This window comes from Gymnoscopelus braueri (assembly GCF_963280865.1).
Source record: "Gymnoscopelus braueri genome assembly, chromosome: 4".
NCBI lineage: Eukaryota > Metazoa > Chordata > Actinopteri > Myctophiformes > Myctophidae > Gymnoscopelus > Gymnoscopelus braueri.
In genome coordinates, this window is record NC_137605.1 from 45,953,082 (window position 1) to 45,975,783 (window position 22,702).

General features: G+C 40.3%; 1 protein-coding gene across 1 annotated transcript in view; it reads right to left on the bottom strand.

The window, feature by feature from the left end:
• Positions 1 to 15,546, bottom strand: part of eif3ea (eukaryotic translation initiation factor 3, subunit E, a) — a 38,257-nt gene extending 22,711 nt beyond the window's left edge. Inside the window, exons 1-5 of the mRNA XM_080426010.1 lie at positions 15,452 to 15,546; positions 13,998 to 14,115; positions 13,430 to 13,547; positions 9,712 to 9,754; positions 8,442 to 8,546 (exon numbers count right to left, since the gene is read on the bottom strand). Coding sequence (XP_080282136.1) covers positions 8,442 to 8,546; positions 9,712 to 9,754; positions 13,430 to 13,547; positions 13,998 to 14,115; positions 15,452 to 15,541 — 474 coding nt within the window. The 5' untranslated portion in view covers positions 15,542 to 15,546. The remainder of the gene's footprint in view (positions 1 to 8,441; positions 8,547 to 9,711; positions 9,755 to 13,429; positions 13,548 to 13,997; positions 14,116 to 15,451) is intronic.
• Between the last annotated feature and the right edge of the window lie 7,156 nt (positions 15,547 to 22,702).

Genomic DNA, 22,702 nt, shown 5'->3' on the forward strand with positions numbered 1-22,702 from the left:
GTAAGGGACAGCAGACAGTGAGAGGGGGCCAGTGAGAAAGAGAATGAGAAAGACTCAGACTGATTCACCGCGAGTCAGAGCAAGGAATAGACAGAGAGAGGGGGAGGCTATTTACTACGGCCTGTTTGTTTTTTATCCATTTCTCTGTGAAATGATGATCTGCGCTTTCAGTAAGCAACATCTTACACAACTTACAATTCATTTACAGATTTACAGTAAGCAGGTAAATACGAGGTAATACATCAAATGCATAGAAGTAGTAATCCAGGATCATAGGTAAACCAAGAACCTATCATCAGTCTAAAGTCTAAACAGTCTATAATATAAATAAATAAAGAAATAATTTATACATTGAAACTATACACACTATAGGATGCCTTAGCTGCTTAATAAGAGAAAACAGAAACAGAAAACATTCACCTGTAAATAAATACATATCGTGACGGGGGAAAAAATCGTAGCTGGCTGTCAATTAATTAAAAGTCGCCCTCACTGGCCTGGCCCGCTACCTAGGCTACAATGTAGCCTCACAGCACGTCATTGGTTCGAGTGCCAATCCTGACGGCCTTTGCTGCGTGTCACCCCCCATCTCTCTCCCCTGTTCCTGTCAGCCTACTGTCCTATCTACTTATATAATCGGAGAATTGCTACTTCCGCCGCTGACGCCACACCCACTCCATTCATTTGGACCTCTCGCCGCTGACGCCATACCCACGGCATTGATTTGGACTAAACACAACAACTACATATGACATGTCACCACAACACCAGCCACAACGTGCACGCTGAATTTACGGGTGGCGTAGGGTACTTCTCATTGGTCACTACACATTTGCCTCCACGGAACATAATTAATTCTACTCACCACATTACGACCACACCGGACGGGGAAACACTTTCGCACCGTTTACCGTCAGCACAACCGAACGCCGACGGTCACAGCCGAAACAACACGAAGCGGCGGCCATTGAAATCAGCGTCCTTCGCTTCAAGCCCCGCTCCACACACACATTCTTCCACTTCATTGCACCGTATCTTCTGCTTCCACGATCCATTCAGGTCAGTACAATGCTAATAAATTAACGCTCTACCTCACAACCACACGCTTCTCCGTTTAGTGTTTCATTAGCACGAGCGTGGAAAAAAACAACAGCGCGTAGTGGTGACGCATCTGGTAAACACAATAGGCTAGGATCATGATACCAAGGCTTCGACAGTGATGTCACCATTATGCAACCCGGAAGTAAAGATACCAAGGATTCGTCAGTGATGTCAGTCGGGATGCCAGGTTCGAGTCAGGTTGCCGAAAAACAAGCGGCAGAAACAAGCAAGGAGGTTCATGAAAAAACAAAAGCCACAGGGAGCAAGACGGTGGATCTATATGGGGTCTGAAGGTGTACGCGCTGTTTCGCGCGGCTCTCCAGGGGTTCCACGAGGGGGTCCGCGGACCCCCATGTATTTTATTATTATTTTTTATTACTTAATACATACAGACAGAGGGACACGGAGGGACCAACAAACGCAAAGCCCCGCGCAGCGGATGGGGTCCCCCCGAGACTCTAGTCTATAATAAAAGGCATTAAAAAAAACAAATAATATATATATTTTTTTTTAAGTCACCCTCACTAACCAGATGGATAACCATAGCCTAATTTGTTTTTTTGCCTGGTACAGTATAATGCAAGTGAGAAAACTTCAATTGAGGTTTTCTTTGAAAAAATGCTATACGCTAAAGCAAACAATTTATTTAAACCAGCCCTAGAAACTTTCAAACAAATAAAATGGTGATTGTAATATCTCCAATCATTACCTTCTGTGGAATTATGTTACAAAGTCTCAAGACAACTCTTATGATTATTATGATAACATAATTAGGTTGAAATATGAACTGAGCCTAACAATCTTGGCATGGATATTCTCCCTCAGAAAGGTTGTACGCTACCGTTTCTGATTATAATAAAAGGCTTAAAACAAACAAAAATAATTAGGTAATCAAACTCAGGTTGAGAAATGCCTCTGAACCTCAGCATGGCAATCATTCTATAGTGGACGTTGGGCTACACCCTCAGGCTCATGGGAAACTCTGGCCAACAGTAGCCCATGATAACACCAAACACCAGACGTAGTGACATGAGTCAAGCAGGAAGTCAGGGCGGGTGTCTGGTGTGCGGCCAGAGAAACCTAGACGCAAACCACACACCCCCTTTCCCCGTCGGACAGCCAGTGGAGTGGACTGTGAGACATGACAGATCCACAAGTAGAGGAAACACCAAAAAAAGATCAGGTTTCCGTTGGAATCCCAGTAATTGGGGAAAGAAGAGTATTAGAGTATACTTTTTTTCTTCTCCTCAGACTAGGGTAATTTAGACTCAGATATGTGAATGAACTACAGTTATAAGACAGGATGGCAGGTAGGAGGGGAAATATTTACAGGAAAATCACTGACAAGAACACCCAGGGATGTACTTGTCTAGTCCATCCAGTCAGTAAAAACTGAGGTCTTTGATCATGGAACACACCTTAAGACTGTTCTGGCTAACATTTTAAATACAGAAGTCATAATAAAGATGATTATTGTAGCCGTGGGAGAAGAAATTGGCAGCACTGCCAATAGAAAAGGTCAGCGTTTCATCTCCTCAAGTGTTTTGTTTTGTTTGTTTTTTTCTCCCTCTCTCTTGGAAGTTCCTGACTGCTACGTTTGGCTGACCTCCAGGTCATTATGGCAGCTTTCTACACACACTGCCCGGCATTCACTGGTGGCCACGCTAGAAAAGTTTCAATACCTGGGTTTTTCCAGCAGTTACCTTAAGTTTCCATTGGTTTGCGAAATGGGCACATTTTCGCTGACTGACCAGCAACAATAAATTTACTGTGCTGCGGATCTGTCGGGACACTCAATCTTTATTCTCAACATCCAATCCCTGCATTAAGCGATGATATGAATAACTTGCTCTTTTCGCGCTAGGCCACACTGTAACAGGACCTGAGGCCTGGATTTTGCAAGGCTGGCTTCCTTCATTTAATTGACTGGGTTTCCCACGTTAAATGACTTATGGAGCCTCACCTCCCATAAGGGGGAGGAAGATGGGGGGCCTATGTGGATGGGAGGTCCACAAAACACAGAAAAGAGATGAGGGGAGAGCAGTATAAAGACTGCCACTGATGCCACTGATGAAATCCATTTCTACAGCCCCCCCACCCCAACACACACTCTCTTTCTAAAAAGCCTCTTGCATTGTCAACCGTAAGCAACAGATATCTAGTTACAGAGCCTGTTCTGGCTGGAACTTAAAATGAGGGGTCTAACGATTTGAGGGGCAAACGAAAAGGGAGAAGAAAAAAAAAGAAAAATCATTGCTGGACTAAGAACAACATACCTCAATTAGAGCAATTTTGGTTTATTTAGACAGAATTGCAGAGCCATAAACAACTGTTGGTGGGATGTGGGGGCATAGCCGTTGCATGCTTCCTTTCTTTTTTAATTTTTTGTTTCTTTGTTTTTCATTTCTAACTCATCATCTTGTCTCTGGGATGAGTCTTCCTTCTGTGGAGGCGAGTAACATCAGTGAGACAAGCCATCAAATGAAGTACCCAACTGCTTTGGGTTAAGAGGCTTGTTTATAGCGGAGAGGGCTCATCATGGTTCAGAGTCCCTGCCAAGCCTTTCAGTAGAGGACACTCCAGCACCATCAGTGTGCATGACTCGCCAGACTCACTGACATCCACTAGACAAGAAGAGGCAACACAGTCGAGTATCAAATGCCAATTAGAATCGGAACAAAAGATGGATGGTCTTGATATATATATATTTTTTCACTCTAATGAAGGACAAAATGTTGATTTTTATTCTTGCCCATTCTTTCAGGATTGGCTTTGGCGCAAGTCCTTACTTCACCACAAAACTCAGTGCAGAACCAAGGACAAACAAAAACAATAAGACAAGTGAGTGACACTTGGAAACCACTGGCTGTGTAGCCTGGTTGTGCCGGTCATTACAGGACATACATGCTGTAGGGATGAACTTGTTAACACTGGCTACTATATGACACCACAGCAGGAGCTAAATCCCTGCTTCCAGAAGGAATATATAATATCCATAAACCTCTTGTATTTCATTCCAAATGAAACTACAATGTGCGTCTTTAACCACATGAAGCCTAGCGTCCCTATTCTGGGGCAAAAAAATATATATTTGCATAATCTACAAGCTCAACGCGTCACAGAGCGTCGCAACGCATTGCGAGCTTGTAGAGATTTGGTGTAGAGGGAAATACTTGCGGACCTAGTATAGAGCCCTGGGGGACCGCAGAGTGCAGACTCGCAGTCAATTAAGTATTACGGTTTAAGTGGTTAACAGACAAAGAGTGACACAAAAAAGCAAACAAAACCAGGACTCACCAGTCCCCAAGAAACTAACAAAGACATCTGTAACATTGTGGTGGCAACTTCTGCGAAGCAAAGAAAGAGGTCACAGGCTGACCATTCCCAAGACTTAGGGCTAGCTAATGTTACAAGTTACAACACTCCATTGTGACCCAAACTCCCCTCTCCCCTCACTCGAGTTTGCGACCAAGGCCCCTAAAGGGCTTTGCAGCCCTCTAAGGAGGTGCAGCTCCCTCCGAGTCCTGCTGCACCTCGCTCTGTTCACTGTGTAGTTCATCTTTCACTCAATTCTGAGGGCAGTGGGATAGAAGCCACTAACACCAGAGCCCAGGCAATGAGTCCTTTGTTTATAGAGGAAATAAGAAGTACGCATGTGTAACGAAGATACTGCCAGTACTCTCTGTGAACTGTAATTATCTTCCCCCGCAAAACCTACTTTGGTATTATCTGATTTCCAAAATATTTCAACTGTTGGAAATGATTTCATCTAGCGTGTGCATACCTCCGACTTTGTCACCCTTTTGTTATTATTTTCACATTGGTTCACACGCAGAGTGTAAACGTGGGTGGGAAAGAAATGAAAGGGCCTTCATTCAGTAAATTTAAAATAAATTTCCCCTTGCAAAATTGCCACAAATTCTCTTGATAACAAGCCGGTGTGATAAAACACAATAGGCTACATGAAGGTTCACAGGGGGCTGGTTTGCTTAACTGAAACTAGGGACGGGACGATAATCGTTTATCGTGATAAAAAAACACTCACAATAATCGCATCGTAGAGAATAAAATGTATCGTGAAATTGTCCTCCGTCATACACTAGTTTGAATTAGCTTTTGTTGAGCTGCAAATTCGGTACCATTTAAACCCTCTATACTTGATAAGACGGACCTGTAAAGAGCATATTTGGTACGCTCTTATTAGGGCTGTGAATCTTCTGCTATCTCATGATTCGATTCCGATTCTTGGGGTCACCATCCGATTCAAAACGATAAAAAAAAAATAGATTCTCATGAAAAAAGAAAAATCCAAATCAGTTTTATCTAAATAATTTCATGTCATATTGTTTTCATCTGGACTTTAACAACCAAGTGTAGCCTAGTTATTTCCAACAGCTCAAACAAAAAATGATATAATACCACAGAGGGTTGTGTAAAAATTGGCATGTTTTTTACATGAATCGATTTTTTCCCAACACCCCTAGCTCTTATTTCACTCTACACAAATCAATTCGCCAAAAATAGCAGATCTACGTGAGATTGTAGATCGGCTATTTTTGGCCAGATTAGGGATGCTGGGGGTTCAAGTGGTTAACTAAAGTGTCCTTTAAAGTTTTAAGCATATTTTGATTATCACGATAATATTGTTAATCGCAAAAACAATTGCCCCAATAATCGTGACTTGTAATTTTCATATCGTCCCATCGTTAACTGAAACACACCAAAGCCCAGGAATCAGGACATGGAGCTATCTGGCTGCAATGTTCAAATCAATAAGCTCTCGTCTGAGGCCCGCCCAGCAAGAGGACTAAAGACAGATTATGAAGTCTGCTGCTGAACACTTGGCCCAGTAAAAGATCCTACTCAAGTCCTTGAACAGCAGCCTTCCCCTAATACAGACGACGTGCAGGGAATTGAAGAGGGAATGACGTAAGCTTTTCACATTCAATTACCGATAAGTGTTCTTTTCCTCCTCTGCGCAAGCGCTGGCCTTTAGAGAAATTAAAGTAATCTGGCAAACACAATAAAAAAAAAAGTGGTGTGCCATTTCAATATTTCATCGTAGGGCTGGCTGGGGCCAGTAGCTCAGAGAGAACCGTGCTATAGCACAACCCACATTGTTAAATGAATGTAAAAGGCAAGTAGACATCTTGAAAAGGTCTGTAAAGAAAAATAAGTGTGTGATAACATTGACCTAACAGAGTTAACTTTATATGACCTCCAAATGACAATCCATTGCCCAATGAATTTGCCCAGTGGGGAGAAAAAATAAACAACATTTTTGCGATGTGGCTCTGTTGGAGGCTAGCAGTCTATCAGAGGGTCTTGTCTGTCTGTCTGTGTCCCTGGAGCTAACCTCACAAACCGCTGGAACAATCAGCACCAAATGTCAAGCGCACACTGCCAGTAGGTCACAGATGTACCTCCCTTTGAGTACCAACACGTCATTTTGCTCTGAACACAGTCATTTCCCCACTCAGGTCCATATCAAGTTAATCAACTATAATATTGTAATAATTGATATGTGACACCCCCACACACACACCCCCACACACACACACCCCCCCACACCCCCCCACACCCACACACGACTGACTACATTTATTCACCGACAGTTAACCTCAACTTAATTCTAAACCTTAAACAGCCTGCTGATACACACCCCACACGCTACTATCATTCGGGTGTTGACTTATTTGCTTCGGAACAATCCCAGTTTCGCTGGTTCAAACAACATTAGGAAGCAAGCCCAAATAAGCAACTACACTTTAGAAACAAGGCCAAAAAAAGTCTGCAACCACCAATATTTACAAGCGACTTTACAGAAAAACAAGCCCAAAGTCGCTTATAATATCCAGATATGGCAACACTGCTGGCTGGCTGTCTACTCCGCTGCACTAAGGCTGTCAACGAACATTCCATATTCGAATATTCCTTCGAATATTAAAAATAAAAGAATGCTCGACTATAAGAATTTACCTTAAACGGCAGCTGGTCTGGTGAGATCACATAGCCGTCAGTCTGAGAGGCAGAAGGGAGAAATCGAGAAGTCTCCCCTAAAGACCCTTTACTTCATGGTATGGCGGTGTCACGCGTGAACACGAGCCGATCTACAAGTCCACAATGTATCGCTGCAACACGTTGTGGGCTTGTAGATTAACTGTGTTTTCCACGCGACACCGTCATACAATGAAGGATAAATCAGCTGCCTCGCTGTAAACACACAGACTTCACATGGCAGAAACACACACACACACACACACACACACACACACACACACACACACACACACACACACACACACACACACACACACACAGTAACCACTAACCAGACTTGCTCGCTGCTCGGTGGTCGGTACTAGAAAGCACACACGTTTAATCATCATCACACAACGTCCCTTTAATTGATTCAAAATGATAACGGGTGAAACTGAAACGGGTTATTCATTTGGTAGTGATGGCAGACTGTTTACAAACGAAACTCGACCAAAAAAAGCGATATAAACTATGTATGGATTGTCCCTCATGGTAAAACTCCCTTAATTGTCACATTTCTCTTGTAGCCTACCTTGATTTGATTTAAACAAAGAACTGTTTTGATTATAATTTCCTGTTTCATTTCGAGGTAAAGATTGTTCCAACTTCCATCACAGCACAATGGGCAGGCACATCCTTGGAGCGATGCGTCTCCTTTCTCCATAAGTCTGGGCTTGTATCTAAACCATTACAGCTTTATTATATAACAAAATAAGTATGAAGTTATCATTAATTTGATCTAGCAAGAGATTGTGTTTCTCAGCATCAACCACGGCCAGCGCAAAGAAAGAGAGAAAGAAAGAGACTTCTGCTGTGTTTGAAAAGTAGTGGTGAAATAAAAAATACGCTTTAGAGCATATCCATGGTCATAATATGGACATACCTACCAGTAGATGCCAAAGAAAATTGAAAGAAATCAATTTCTTTGTATTCTTATATCAAAAGTCCCTAAAAAGCCAATCTTAATTACTTTCCGTCAAATGAAAACGTACTGCGTGATGACATAGATAGACTCTTTGTGACAGTCGTGTGATGGTGTGGAGCAGTGGTTGTCAAATCTTTTTTTATTTCAAGGAACCTTAGTTTGTACTAGTTTGATATTCATGAGGCCCATTTGAAACCATCTTCTATCTCGGGGACTCCAATCTTATATAAAATCCTACCTCTGAGAGAGTACAAAGAACCCAGAGTTACAGACTCAAGGACCCCTGGGGGTCCCCAGACCCCACTTTGAGAACCACTGGCGTGGAGTATAAATGAGGCTTTAGTGTGTGGGTGTCTGACAACGGTTGAGAACTTACCAAGACTCGGAAGAAGTAGAGGTATTCAGCAGCTCCAGAATAGTTTCCACACTCATACTGGAACTTGGCATATCGATACAGGGTGTCCAAGTACTCCTGACGGAACTTCAAGGGAAACACAAACAAATTATCAACCATTAACACGTACATTCAGCAGACAACAGTTTCTGCCATACAACATAAAACAAACACGTGATAAAACATTGCTTTACAGTATCAGATTTAACCACTTAACGCCTATAGCGTCCCGATTCTGGGCATGTTATAATAGGCAAATAAATCTACATCTACAAGCTCACAATGTGTCGCATTGAGCTTTTCGGCAAAATTAATTGGTGTAGAGGGATAAAAAGGAGGGGGCCCAGTAGAGACCCCCGGGGTACCCCAGTCAATGTAGTATGTATGGTTTAAGTAGTTATGCCCTACATACTTTGCCGTACATTTGAATAGCGGATATAGCCAATCTACAAGCTCACATCGCGTTGCAATGCATTGTGAGCTTGTAGATCTGCTATTTTCACAATCTGACCGCCTATAATGACCCATAACAGGGATGACAGGTTGAAAGTGGTTAAACTCTTTGCTCCCAACAATGTGATACGGTCATACAGAGGTCATTTATAAAAAGGAAAAAGGCAGTCAAGCACATAAAAACTTCTAGAAAACAAACACATTCCACTTGTTGTGTGAAAGATCCGACATAGTGGTCACATTCAACTGAAGTGTGTCTAACAAGGATATAATTTGGGTTCCACATTATATGCTTATATTTGAACATCCTTCCTGCTGTCCGGCACCTCAGAGCAGTTGTTGTTCTGACGTCAGTGTGAACCGAGGCCATTCAATGCTTGTGCCTCTGACAGACAGCGGGTGCTCCAAGCCTTTCCCACACCCGGCCGAGGGGCCCCGAGCCTGGGCCGTGCACGGAGTTGCACTGAGGACAGGGTGCAGGTCAGCGGGATACCGGAGTGGGAGGGGACCGACAGAGGGGAGGGGAAGAAGCCAAACAACGTGCCAAATATAGAACCTCCGGCATTCTTGCGGCTATATCCACGAGTCCCGAACTGTTCCGTTTATTCTTAACAATTCACCACAGAATGTAAATGTCCACAGAATTTTTGCAAGCCATACAAACCCCGAAAATGAGTTAAGGTTTTTGGGAAGTAATTTTGCATCTCCCTTGCTACAGCTTCCCCTCCCACACTGCACCCCTAAACAGCCATGAGTTCACATAGGAGTCATGGGAAACACACAGTAATGAAGAACTTACGTTGTGTTTCTCCGCTAGATAATCAAAGAGTGCACGTCCATCCCTGAAAAAAGAAAGCAAGACAGTGCCGTGGTTAGAAGCCGTTTAACGGGAGTCACCAGTTGGCTGACATCCCTTTCTCCGGAGCGTCACTCAGGTGTATTTTTCCATGTCTGGTGTACATCACAAGCTGTAGGCAAATAAAGACTAAGTCCATTTCATGTTTAAATCAGGTTGATGGGCTGTTTGTAACATTTGAGTTGGCCATTATACCTCTGTGTTAGCCATGTCTTTTTTGGGGGGGCTTTTATGCCTTTATGGATAGGACAGTAGGCTGACAGGAAATGGGGAGAGAGATGGGGAGTGACAGCATGCAGCAACGGCTGTCGGGATCGGGACTCGAACCTGCGACGCGCTGTCAGGCTACATTGAGCCTAGCTAGGTGCCTGGACCGCTACGCCAGCGGTCTAGGCCCCATGTCTAACAAATTAGAACTTCTCATGAACCAAATCAATCCTGAGTTCTGGGTACAGACTTTGAGGCTATGGTCTTGGAAATTACGCCCACATTGTTCCATCTAGTTGTTCTGTCACAGATATAATATTTATATATTTGTCTTTCTTTTGTAGTGGCAAATAGCAGAACTGACGTTTGTAACAAACATCTCAAAATGAAAAAACAAATTCAATAAACAAGGAATAGTATTGCAGGGACATCTGTAGTCCACCAGTCGACGAAGCAGTGGTTCTGATTTTAGGGTCACATTGACCTACTTTGGGTACACGAAACACCGCCTTCCCTGGATGTAACCTACTGCAAATTTGGTTATCCTAGGCCTAATAGTATAGGCGATGTGGTCCGGACAGGATCTCGGACAGATGCAAGGTAAATGGTAAATGCATTCATATAGCGCCCTTATCCAAAGTGCTTACAGTGTGCGCATTAAATTCAGACATTCAGACAAACATTCACACCTGGCAGAGGAAACCATGCAAGGCAGCAGTTAGGGCTTAAAGGAGTAGTTCACCCAAATACTTATTTTCTATCAATTACACACTTCATGAAGCATTGAATTCATGGATTTTTTTGTTTTTGTCTAAGCCAATAATTTGATGACCGGCGGAAAGATGCTAATGTATCCAGTACTCTTTTGAGTCTCCTACTCTTTTGAGTCTCCTACCAGAGAGACCGCCGGTCACCAAATTATTGGCTTAGGAATGCAACAAAAACTAAAGAATCTCGATGAATTCAATGCTTCATGGGGTGTGTAATTGATAGAAAATAAGTATTTTTTTGGGTGAACTACTCCTGTAAGTGTCTTGCTCAAGGACAATTCGACACTAACCAAGGGGGAGCCAGGGATAGAACCGAGAACCTTCTGATACCCAAGCAACCGCCCTACCTCCTGAGCCACTGCTGTACCAAAAGGGAGCGCATGCTGCTCGCATGCATTTTGTGCACATGTATTCACAAGTGACACAATTCTTGGTAGGCATCTATCTGCCATCTTCTCGCTACCCCCTGCCAAGAGTCTAATGAAGGACAGTTTGTAGGAGCTCCAAGGTTACCATGTTACCCTGCGGTGTCTGGTGGGGAACACAGGACCTGATGATGTATCACTGTATGGCCACTGGCCATACCATCCTATAAGACCTATACGACATCTGTACAACTAATGACTTGAATAGCTGCATGCTTAAGCCATTTAGACGGGAATTTTTAGATTGTATAGAATTTTTAGATTTCTTTAGCTTCTCAAATATTGCAGATATACAAGCTTGTAGCGCGGCACTCTGCAATTAAAAAAAAAAAAAAAAAAGGATTTTGCTGTTTTTATCATTTTTTCTCCTTTGTCTTTTCTCATCTATATTTTTAATATGTTCGTAATAAATAAATAAATGAAAAAATTAAATGAAAAATGTTATAAAGTGGTTACACAGATGCGTTCCAGGTTAGAATGGGTTAAGCCACAACTCCAACTGCTTAAAGGTATAGGACAATTCACACCTGTATCTAGTGGGGGGAAAAAAGCATCCTGACAGCAGTATCCTTTTTTTTAACCACATGAAGTCATGAACCCTAGCCTCCCTATTCTGGGTTATGTCATAATGGGTGAACATTTGCTGAAAGTGAAAACAGCTGATCTACAAGCTCACAGCACGTTACGTCATTGCAACTCAACGCGTTACGGGCTTATAGATTGGCTATTTTTGGTGAAGAGATATTGTGTGGAGGGAAAAAGGAGAGGAGAGACCCCTGGGGGACCTCGGTCAACTAAGTATATAGGCTTTACGTGGGTTAATGTCATGAAAACCTATCCAGTACTGTTATGATCGGCTTTAGGTGAGAGCAAATCTGCTGGTACAACCAGTAACTACCCTTTGTTAAAAACGTTTGCACTACATTACTGCCTCTGTCTGCACTAAAAACAAAGCAAGGAAACAGAGGCAGTTTGCACAATCAAAAACCCCCAAAATGGTTTTCATTACCTCAACAAATCCAAACAAATGAGAACATAGCTTAGAGCCTAATGGTGACTGTAATCCTGCAAGTGTGTCTAATAATGACTGACTGTTTAAAGATTAAGCCATAATGAGATTGACCATGATGATTAGGTTTGGCCTATTACATTTCTGGCTTCAGCTGTCTGAAGAAAAGTCTGGTACTGTATGAGATAATTGGCAAACTCTGTTGGATAAGAGCTTTAAGTACAACAGGCTTTTCAATACTGTATTATCGTTTGCATATCTGGCTGTATTAACCCAAGAAGACAGGACTAATGGTTTCAAACATCTAAGCACCGTTTTAGCATCTTCAGTACAACATGATCCTCTGTGTAAATCCAGAAATAATGTTAAACATACTCCACTGTATCAAGCATAAGTTAAGCAGATAGGCCACAATAGCTAAATAAGTCTTTTGCTTGTCTTTTGGCTTACGACAGAATTCTTTCGTTTCCCCAGACAACTTTCCCATTGTTTTACAAATCCAACGGTATCAAAAAGAATCTAAGAATAACAAGACAGAAACAGCAAAATGATACCGTGTCCAAAAAAGACATTTACCAAAACTGCAAACTGACAAAAACATACACATGAGCTAACATCTAAGCACAGCCTTCAACTCTCACGTTACTGTTCAATTATAACCCCTGTGAAATGTTGGCTTTAATAAACAAATGTCTATGATTCAACAAAAAGAATAACGAGAGAAGTCCAAACTGGAAAATGGATAAAAATGAAAAATGCTTTTGATCAACTGTACTCACTCTCGCCAAGAGACAAAAGGAAAGGATAAAGACTGAATTGGACCAAAATATTTTAATCACCGCAGACGACAAAATAGCCTTAATAAAGTTAACCACAGGATCTTGTGTCTGTCTCTGTTCCTCCCTGTGTTTGCTGAGTTTGCTCAACGAGACCCTTAAAAGAATGAGAGAATTCTTTTCATTTGATGCATTCCCATCACTTCTTCAATTACAAAATTCCCTCGTGGTGTTGCCGTGCCATCTACTGTATTAAATAACACTTTGTTTTTACTCATCCTGGAATCACAAGAACACGACCACTAATAAATGTCAACCGCAACCTCACTACATGTCGTGCATAAAACCTCTTTTGCGGGTAAGTTTGGCAAAAAACAGACTATGCTCTCTGTCACTGTGCTTTTGGATAAGAAGCAGGGTGAAATGACACTGAACACTTGACTATTTCCACTACAGTAGCTCACTCAGACTCACCTGGTGGACTGCATCTGCTTGGTAGTCTCTGGGTCCTCAAACATCTTCACAATGGGTTCTGTCTCTGACTGGAGCTGCTTTAATTGAGCCACTACAGATATCCTCTTCTCCCGTAGCGCTGAATAATGACAGGGGGTAGTGTTTCTAGACAATGGCACCATAAATGAAGTTCATGATCAATAATGAAAATACATAATCTACAAATATGCTGTATAGCAACAACTTCAACAATGACATCAGTGCTAAGTGCTGTGCACAGTAACAGTCGTCACCATAATATCTTCCATGGGGTTGAAGGTGGTATTGGTCTGTGTGTTTGTTTGTGTGTGTGTGTGTGTGTGTGTGTGTGTGTGTGTGTGTGTGTGTGTGTGTGTGTGTGTGTGTGTGTGTGTGTGTGTGTGTGTGTGTGTGTGTGTGTGTGTGTGTGTGTGTGTGTGTGTGTGTATTGTGAAGGGAATCAGAATCAGGGGGGCTGAGGAACATAATCTTGACAGCTCGTTAGTAAAATGAGTGTAGCAGTACAGACAGTATGAGTGTAGCAGTACAGACAGTATGGACAGTCACATACTGGGGGGGATCTCCTTATCGGGGAAGAGGTTTTTGTGCACGTCCATGGCGAAGTCCACCATGTTTGTCTCGCTGAGGAGGTCCAGCTTTCCATGAAGCAGCTCCTGTTCATTGAAGATCTATAAAGAGAGGCATAACAGAACAAAATGAGGATGTAGTGATATCAGTAGGCCTAAATATTTCTAATATTATTGGTATTATTACTATTACTTGCTTATTTATTGTTATGTACTATTATCTATTCTATTACTAATAACGTGAGAGCCTGTTTCAATAGCTACCATAATAATTGATTTCATGTTGGTTATTATCTGTTAATTACCTCTCAGTAAAGTTCATATTATTTTTACGAACTGCTAATGTCCAACTATTGTTATCTGAATAACATTAATACAAATAAGACCCAACTACATTTTTTGGGGGTGAACTGCAAGATGAATAAGAATGAAATTATGATTGAATCATTGTGGCCTGCTCTCAGTGCTGTGACTGTAAAACTCAAGGATTTAATAGAGAAAGTACATCAACAACAACATAATATCTGAGTTGCTGTCGTTTGCACAACATTCAACAGCCTTGTGAAGGTTTAATATATTGTTAGATTTAGTGAACATTAGTTAATATGATACATGGCGATGTTCACTAAATCGGATACAGGATAGGTGGGCACTAGGGACATCTGGGCAACTCAATGTAAAAGCTATTTTGACATTTTGCACGATACATCATTATCAGACTTAAATTTATCCTTCAACTTCTTGTTTATGCACCAAAATGACTGGATATATGTTCAAAATAATCATGTATACTTTACATTTCTTAAGACCATTGTTCGAATATCTTTTTTTTTTTTACATGTTGGACAAAATAGCCAATTTTACATCGAGGTGCCCAGATGTCCTTAAGTGCCCACCTATCTTGATACCCTTAGCCAACTCTTTGTTGATATTTACTAGTTAGCATTAGCAACTAGCAAATAACTTATTCGATTATGTAACGGTAATTTATATCACTAAAATACTTTTGGAACCGGGAGACACTCGTCAACTACCTATAAATTGTGTCACACAGCTTCATATTAGACACGATAGACATGATAATACACTTATCAGCTGTCTATGCGCGGCCATCTATAGCTAAGCTAAGATATTAGCAATGCCGTTAGCTTAGCAACCATAGATAGCAACGGCGTAGCGAATGTTTGTTTTAAGACACCGGGTGCTCCGCTCGAGCGGTCACGATACTGGCATTAAGGAAAACCGCCCATAAAATCTGTACCGGCTGTGTTGAAACGAGTGCTCCCAAAGTAAGCTGAAAACAGCGTAGTAAAGGCTGCACTACTAACAACCAGCGCACGTGGCGTTTTTAGGACTTAGAAAATGCCATCTACGTCAGTCTGTAAATCCAGAGAACAGTAGCATCGTCTACTTTAAAGAATACATCCAAGAAACAAACCTCTTTGACGGAAAGAAATTCCAGCAAAGGGAACACGAGATGCCGGTCCAAGAAATGGGTAACTCTGGTGGTGAGATCGTACTCCGCCATCTTTACTAGAGAGAGGAGGAGGATGATGATGATGATGATGGAGCAGCTTGGAGCAGCGGTGTGTCAACACAGTGACTGTGACCAGCCAATCAGCGACAGGCTGAGCCTCAGCATCCCCATCCTCCAAGAAGAATCAGAAAAGAAGTGCCAAAAGCAGGGGTCATCATCGCCATGCCGGCTTGTTGTGGTGGACATTTTTGTCGAAATTATATTTTTGCCATGCACATACAAATGAGCGGACAGTAATATTACCAGAAACACACAAAGAGCCAGCCCAAAATGTAAGCTATAGCGCTGCAGCGCAGTGGTTCTCAGCAGGTCGCGAGAGGGACCTTTGGGGTTCTTTGAAGGTGGACTCAGAGTTATGGAGGTCCTTGAAAATAAAATGTTTGAGAACCACAGTGGTAGTGTGGACTCCTAATGTGCCAATACTGTAGCAAATCAGTGTCATACATATGTTGAAGAAAACCTGGAGACTCACATTCAGCAATTGGGTCTTATGATCACAATAAGAACATTATAATGTTATGTAAAAACTAAATATATTTTTTTCCACGGACAAGGACAAATCTCGCCACAGACACATTTGTCCGTGTACAAATTGATTGACCCGGATTTTCCAATATTATTATTACACTGTAATAATAATCCTATTATTTCTGCATCCTTTTATGCTGAAATAATATCAAATTATATTATAATAATATAATATTCACAGCAATATGATATTATTTCAGCATAACACGTTAGAGAGAGCTGCAATTACAGCCTCCCAATTCACAGATCAATAATTTATATATTGATACATTAAAATTATGTTATGTTGATTTTGACCTTGATTCTCTTAAAATATAATCATAGTTGTTATTACAACTTGATATTGACTTGGCTTGAAAATGGATATCTGGTCCCTCTTCAGTGGAAACCCATGTTTGTAATTGCACATGTTTTTCTGAAGGATGCATGCATAATGTATGTTTAGTAATGTTGATACAATGACATATTTCATTTATATGGTCAATTTAATGTTGAATCATAGCACATCAGGTTTCCTCCATATCTCCATATCTCTCTGATATTATACATACACAGATGTACAACTGAAACAGTATGTTTCTATAACAATAATAATAATAACGATAATTGAACAATTGCAGGCTAAATAGAGTAGAAATAATATAATAATAATAATAATAATAATGATAATAATAATAATAATAACTAGAAAATGTGCTCCTCGGAGCACAAGTCTCCGCCAGCAGACTATAGCAATTATATTATCATAGCAATAACTAATGAGATACAGTAGAGTAAAAGATATATACTGTACTTAAATAAAAAGGTGTATGTTAAAGAAATATTTATTTAAAAAAAAATGATTTAAAAATCATATTTTGTCTTCTAATGTTTAAAAATTCAACTCTAGTCCTCTTCTGTGTTACTGTTGTAGATGAGTATGCTTTCTTAGCTTTGGCCTTCTGCGCCTTTGCTTGACCTATGTCAGGTGTTCTCAAAGGGACACACACACGCACGGACGGGTGATTTGGACTAGAAGATACTGTTCCAATCAAGACTGATTGATCCTGTCTTACCTCGCTTCAAAAACGTAAACGGCTTTTTGAAGTGACACACCTTTTTATTATAGGATTGTATTTCGTCATGCGTCCCTCTAGCCAATCAGAGACATTGATGTCAACATATTGACACGTATTAAGAGTTCGGCTTTGTTGTGGGATCATTTCAACTCTAGTCCTCTTCTACGTTACAATTGTAGATGAGTATGCTTTCTTAGCTTTGGCCTTCTGCGCCTTTGCTTGACCAATGTTAGGTGTTCTCAGAGGGAAACACACACGCACAGACGGGTGACTTGGACTTACTGAAGGTACTGTTCCAATCAAGTCTGATTGATCCTGTTTTACCTCACTTCAAAAAGTAGGGGCTTTTTGAAGTGACACACCTATTTATAGAATTTTATTTCGTCACGCGTCCCTCTAGCCAATCAGAGGCATTGGTGTCAACAAATTGACACGTGTCACGTGGAGCTTGCCCAATGTTAGCTTGGCTAACAATGTTTGCTCACACAAAGCGAAAACATATTCTCCACCTTCGGCGGAGACAATAATAATAATAATAATAATAATAATATTAATATTAATAATAATAATGATTACACTGGATGTCATAAAAAATACATAAAAAAGAAGAATAGAGATAAAAGAGAATATTGGTAATAGTACAGGTAAAAAGTAAAAACACTTAACAGCAATGGTAAAATGTGCAGAATATGTGTTGGTTTAGTATTTGGCTTATAGAATGTACATCAAGGTATACAAATACTGTATATTAGTAGTATGAACAAAAACTGGTATTTACGAATTGAATACAGTTTTTTCTTCTTCTTTTTTTCTGTTTTGTTTTTGTCCTTGTTCAGGGCTTTAACAGGTAAAAAAATAAGCATCTTCCTGAGCCCTGAGCCCCGGCTTTTTATAAAATTTCCCCTTCCATAAAAATAAGAATACTCCAAATTTCCCAAAAGTTAAAATGTCTTCACTGTGTGTCCAGGTGAATGTAATATTGTTCTTCTTCAATTCAGCAGCTGCTCCATGTGCTGACCATATACCCAGAAAGAGAAGAGCCAATATCAGCTACCAAATGGCCCATCTCTAATAGGTTTCACTAGTACCTTGTTTGCTTGACAACCACACACGGCACTAATCCTCAAACAATTCTGTCCTTGTTACTGTGGAGCTTTCTCCCACTCTTTCTCTCCTTCTCCCTCCCCTCTGACAGCAGGTAGAAATGAGTCATAAATAGACAGCACACACCGTGGCCGATGCTGTTTTACTGGGTGCTTCTGACACAGCCAGCAGCTTTGGCTTAATGTCAGCGCTCTTCTGAAGCCTCCTTTGTGTGTTCTGTTCAAAACGATAAAAAAAAGGGTTAAAACGAAGAGCCTCCCAAGTACATATAGAAATGTTGCATTGTGGAATAGTACGTCTGTTTACTTAAATTTTCTGTCCCAGTGAAAAGGAAAATCAAGATCTGAATCTAACAAATTTGTGGAGCTGACAAATGAATGCAACATAAAAGTGAGCTTTTTTATGCTTGTCATGCATATAGGCAAATTTGTTTATATAGATAATCTTATACACAAAGGCAATAAAATACTTTTCATTATGTATTTTTCAAATTGGTTAAGTACCAAATAACAAACACATATGACTGCTAAATTGCACACGCTATTTTATTTCAACCAGCAAATGGATAAGGATATGTTTTTGTTTGTTTGAATGTTTTCCATTCTAAAGCTTTCCATACAACCCTCACATAAATCAATTCACCCCAGAACAACAACCATGTTTCAGAATTTCATTATAGAATAGATAAATATTCCCCTTTACAAAATATATCTTCTTCTTTGAAGGAATACAGTATGTAACAGTGCTTCTTATAGCAGGCCAAGAATAATGCATGTAACTGTTTCATTATGAATTGATTACTCATCACCTTTGTGTACAACCACATATGCAACACCCCAGGAGCTAAACAGAGGTCAGTTCACTGATAGAATTGATTTTAGTTATGATCAGATTATGCCTAACCAGAGAATCTCGTCAAGTTGAACTCAGATATCCCCACAACAAATAGCTCCAATTAAAATATTTTTAGTTTTCTGCTGTTGACTCAGACTTCTGTTACATAAAGAAAGTCATACCATGTGACACATAACACACATTTTACATAGCCATGAATCAAATTGAAGCACACAATGTATTTAATATTTTACATACAGTATACAGTATGCAGATTTACATATACAGTAGGAGTAGGGGCTACAAGAGGTACATAAAGACGATCATTTATACAACTCATGTGCCCTCAATAGTTTGTACTCCAAAAGGACTCCAAAAGGTAGTAGTATATGATGGCTAAATAGCCATATACTACCTATTACAGGCGCCTCAGTCTATTTATAAGAGTACCTGGTATTTTGAAATAGGGAAAATGTATCACCATGTGCAAAAAAAGAACACTCCAAAATAAAGAACACATAAAATATAAAGCATAAAACAGCAGTGTTACTAGAGACATGACCCAGGGAATTCCTTCACAGCAATGGTCTTAGATCAAAATCCTCATCCAAGTGCCCAGTGTAATAAGCATCCAGAGGAGTTCATGTTTTAGGAGCATAGAGTTTATAACTCCCCCTCTGTGTGGATGTTTTATTAACTAAATTCCCATATATCTGAGAGTGGAAGTGTTGTGTTTCGCCTTGGCAAAGTGTACAGCCACAGGAGGACTAGATGTTACATGGTTTCTGATAGTACTGCAGTGTTCAGCGATTCAAGTTTTTAACGTTCTTGTGGTCTTACCAACGTATGCCAGTCCACACGGGCATTTAAGCATGTACTGTATATATATATATATATATATGTTAGCAGTATAGTGCTAATGGTTTGTGTGAGAAATGGCATTGTTGGCAATGACCACATACAGTATGGGTAATTTCCAGAGGGGACAGAGCAAAGGAAATATGTGAGGGCGATGGAGGGGGAAGGTCTGCTCTCACCAGCATGTTCATGTTAGGGAGTCTGTACAAGCAGCAAAATGTTGGTGTGACATGCTCATTAACCCATTCAATCTGGGAACACATCTCTGTCAATTTAAATGTCTTTGGCTATTCAAAAATAGCAGATATACAAGCTATGAGCTTGTAGATCTGCTATTTTTGAAAAATGTGTGCAAATCTTTTTTGTAACTCAAATTTTTGCTTCTGGGGGTCCCTGGAACAAAATATATTTTACAAATGTTCTCTTTAAAAATATATGTATTAAAAGATTTGCACAAATCTACAAGATTTGCAGATCTACAAGCTCATTGCACGGCACTCGGTGCCACGCTATGAGCTTGTATATCTGCTATTTTTGAATAGCCAAAGAAGTCTAAAATGACAGAGATGCGTTCCCGGATTGAATGGATTAATAAGATCCAAGATACAGGTAATAGGATTTGGCAGCAGGCAGTATTCCATCAAAGGGGACATAGAATATAGTATCAACTGTTTCCCCTTGAATTGTATATACAGTGGTTTTCTTCAGGTACCTTTTGTATATATGTAGACAGTGAGTATCTATATATAAATAAATCTGTGTATAGTAATAAATGAAATGCATTTGTGTTTTCTACAATTTAACTGATGGCAATTGTGCAACAGGTGTGTTATGTCACATGGATTTATAGGTATTTATCAAGATGGTGACTGTACAGTACAGTATATATTAGAAGTCTGAACAAGAGCCGTGTGTTGGATCCAGCACCCATCCTATTGGTCTTCTTGATTGTTTCCTATCCAGAGAATCTCAGCAACTGAACATTATGTAGTCCTAAACTCTCAACTCATGTTTTATAAAAGGGTGAATTAAATTATTCAATTGCATGCTCATCCATCCCCACAGATCAAAACTAAGCCAAACCCATGAACTCCCACAGGAGTTGAAAATTGGCCACGTCATATAGTAAAAAATATAAAGGGATTCTGGGCACTGTAATGATATGTTGTGTATTAGGTACATTAATCAGATAATACATCAGCAGTATAATAAACCTTCAAAAAGAATAATTCAAAGTGCGGAAATTCAAGATGTAATAAATTTGGTAGTGAATGGTAGTGAAAAGTAGGTACTGAAATGTGGGAGCTGGGTTGCGGAGAACTGATTATCACAAACCAAAATGTTGTGTTTCCAACTATGCTGGTAGGGTAAGCACAACATTGGTCTCTGAAACTAGTTATTCCCCATGTGAACCTAAATCTAAATTCACTTCCATTGCTGTTTGTCAAACTCAAACTTGGTAGGGATACAATACATGGTCTCAAAAAATAACATACAGTATGTCTGGGCAGTGTCAAATAGGTGCCAAGATGCTTCTGTGGTCAGCCCAATCAAGCTAGAGGGACTTATAGCTTAAATTCTAATTAATCTCAAACACTGTCATAAACAAAATATAAATTAAGCTTTAGTTCCACATCATATCACCATTATAATTCATGAAGAGTTCCAGGATGGGGGCTTATCAAACCTTTAAGCAAAGCTCAGAAAACAAAGTAACTGTAAACAGTCATATACCATTTCTGCTGCTGTAAATCAAAATGTGTGCTTTTGTAAGCAAAAGACTTGCTTTGACCACACATGATCTAAGGTTCTGTTTATCGCCATCCAATATAGGGATGTTGTCAGAAACATTTCAGCATGCGAAACAGTTATTAATCATTTAATGTGTCAGTCTTGTAGAAAATACTCCTTAGCTGCCTTAATGGGATAAACTTAAAGGGGATAAAGTGATGGGTCAAAGATTCCATGGAAAACCTCAGAACTTCACTTCCCCGAAAGAGAGCGCTTTCTCGGTCAACGGATGAATCCAAGGCAGGGAGAGGGGATGACACTGCCAAATACACCAACCACCAGCCCCTCTCTCTATATCTATCAAAAAATAAATCAATAAGATCAGAAGATGAATGCTTCTGCTGGATGTTACAAAGCCAAGCATCCCCTCTGCGAATAGTAATTTCAGAATATCTCATATGAATTTCAATGCTTCTTTTGGAGACTTTTTTTTATATGCATTACCTTGCTCCTAGTGTGTGTCAGGCTATAAATCAGTAGCCTACATTCCTGAGCCTGAGCCCAATGCTGACTTCAGCACTGTCATACTCGATGGGACCAAGTTTATCAACCAAGCCTAGGGGCCAGAAAAAGATACAAACTCCCAGCAAACAGCCAGTGGCACCAAGCATGGCAGAACATCTGTACAGCACATGTCAACTTTACACAGAGTGCATATCATGTACTCTTCTAACTTTAGCGTGTCCTCACATGGCCATATGCCACATGCTTACAAAACACACCGGCTGTTAGCATGTAAAATTGTGTGATGCCATAATCGTGGATTATACACTTCAGCAATATCTCCTGAGGCAGAAAAGGGCATGAACAATATTTGACCCCCCTAATCTTCCTTCACAAACCCTTTCCCAGACTCACTCTCCATGATATGCATAACTTCACTTTTCCTCTGCAATTTTCTCTGAAAACATGACATTACAGGGAATGTGGTGCTATCTCCAAATTTGTGGTCATGAAAATTCTTAAGAAAAAGAAAAAA